This window comes from Sphaeramia orbicularis, chromosome 17 (genome assembly GCF_902148855.1).
Source record: "Sphaeramia orbicularis chromosome 17, fSphaOr1.1, whole genome shotgun sequence".
NCBI lineage: Eukaryota > Metazoa > Chordata > Actinopteri > Kurtiformes > Apogonidae > Sphaeramia > Sphaeramia orbicularis.
Window position 1 is genome coordinate 51,651,806 of NC_043973.1, and position 1,568 is coordinate 51,653,373.

The 1,568-nt window shown below is 47.3% G+C and overlaps 1 protein-coding gene across 1 annotated transcript; it reads right to left on the minus strand.

Moving 5' to 3' along the window:
• Nucleotides 1-216: 216 nt before the first annotated feature.
• Nucleotides 217-1,209, minus strand: LOC115437305 (E3 ubiquitin/ISG15 ligase TRIM25-like). The gene is given in 2 exon segments (XM_030160508.1): nucleotides 217-528; nucleotides 531-1,209. Coding segments are annotated over 2 exon segments (693 nt in total). The 5' UTR covers nucleotides 1,174-1,209; the 3' UTR covers nucleotides 217-478.
• Nucleotides 1,210-1,568: the final 359 nt, after the last annotated feature.

Here is a 1,568-nt window from a genome sequence, read left to right on the forward strand (position 1 = left end):
CACTGTGTTTGGATCCAGTGTGATTTTACATGAACACTTTAAGAATTCTGCTCTGGTCTGTGGTTCAGGGTTAATCAGTGAAACCTGTGTTTCAGTGATTCTCAGTGAGATGTTGGTCCATTCCTCTGTCAGACTGTGCTGTAGTTATCTCTGAGCTCTGACACAGCTGTCGTCACATCCTCAAATAACTCCGAGGATGGATGTCGATGTGGATGAGTCTGGATCTTCACTGAGTTTGGACACTGATGGATACTGGAGTAAAAACTGGATGTGGTCGTGTGTGTGTGACAGTTTGTCCATCTCAGCATCTTTCCTCCTCAGCTCAGTGATCTCCTGCTCCAGCTTCAACTCCAGCTCTTTGACTCGACTCACTTCAGTTTCCTCCTTGGATCTGATCTGCCGCTCCACATCACGCCTTCTTTCTTCCATCAGTCGGATCAGCTCAGTCAGGATCTTGTGGTTCTTCTCCACTGCTTCATCAGCACAGTGTCTGATGGTCTCCACCTCCTGTTGAAGCACCTTCACTTTCTGTTTGTCTTTGATTCTCTGCTGGATTTTCTGTCGACTCACCTCCAGCTCTGTCTGCCTCTCAGTCCTTTCTGCTGCAGCTGAGACTGTGTCGTGGCCTTTATGTTCATCCACAGAGCACAGATAACAGATACACTGATGATCAGTGCGGCAGAACATCTTCATCACCTCATCATGACGAGAGCAGACGTTCTCCTGGAGCTTTGCTGACGGATCCACCAGCTTGTGTTTCTTTAACTGAGGTACATCATGATGAGGCTGAAGGTGTTTGTGGCAGTAGGAGACCAAACACACCAGACAGGACTTGACAGCTTTCAGTTTCCTCCCAGTGCACACATCACAGACCACATCTTCAGCTCCAGCGTAGCAGTGGTCAGCAGCACCAGGTTCAAGTCCAGTCTTCTTCAGCTGTTCCACTAAATCTGCCAACATGCTGTTTTTGCCCAGGACAGGCCTGGGTGTGAAGGTCTGTCTGCACTGAGGGCAGCTGTGGATGCTCTTCATATCTTCTCCATCCCAGTGGTTTTTAATACAGCTCATGCAGTAGCTGTGTCCACAGGGAATAGTCACTGGATCCTTCAGTAGATCCAAGCAGATTGAACAGGAAAGTGTTTTCGGATTCAGCTGAACTCCTTTCTGCGTCATTTCTGCCACGTGTCACAACGACTGGTTCAGTTTCACTTTGAGTGAAAGCAGTTTGAGCTCTGATCTGTACATGTGCAGTGTTTCCTGTCTGTTGTCTGGATCTCCATCACATTGGCTCCGCCCACCTGGAAACTGTCAGATCTACAGGGAGGAGTCGAGGTCATGTAAGGACAGAGTGGAGCTGCTGAGTTTGTTACGACACAGAAGAGAAGCCAGTTTTTCTGAGTTACAAAGACCAGTTCTGTCAGCTGCAAGTGACGTCTGTCCATGCCCAACATAAAGTTCATCGCAGTAGTCTAAGTGAGTTGTGATAAAAGCAAGGATTAAAATCTCAAAATGATACAGAGCAAAAAAATTTACTTTGGTCAGCTGTCTCAGTTGAAAATAGCTGAACT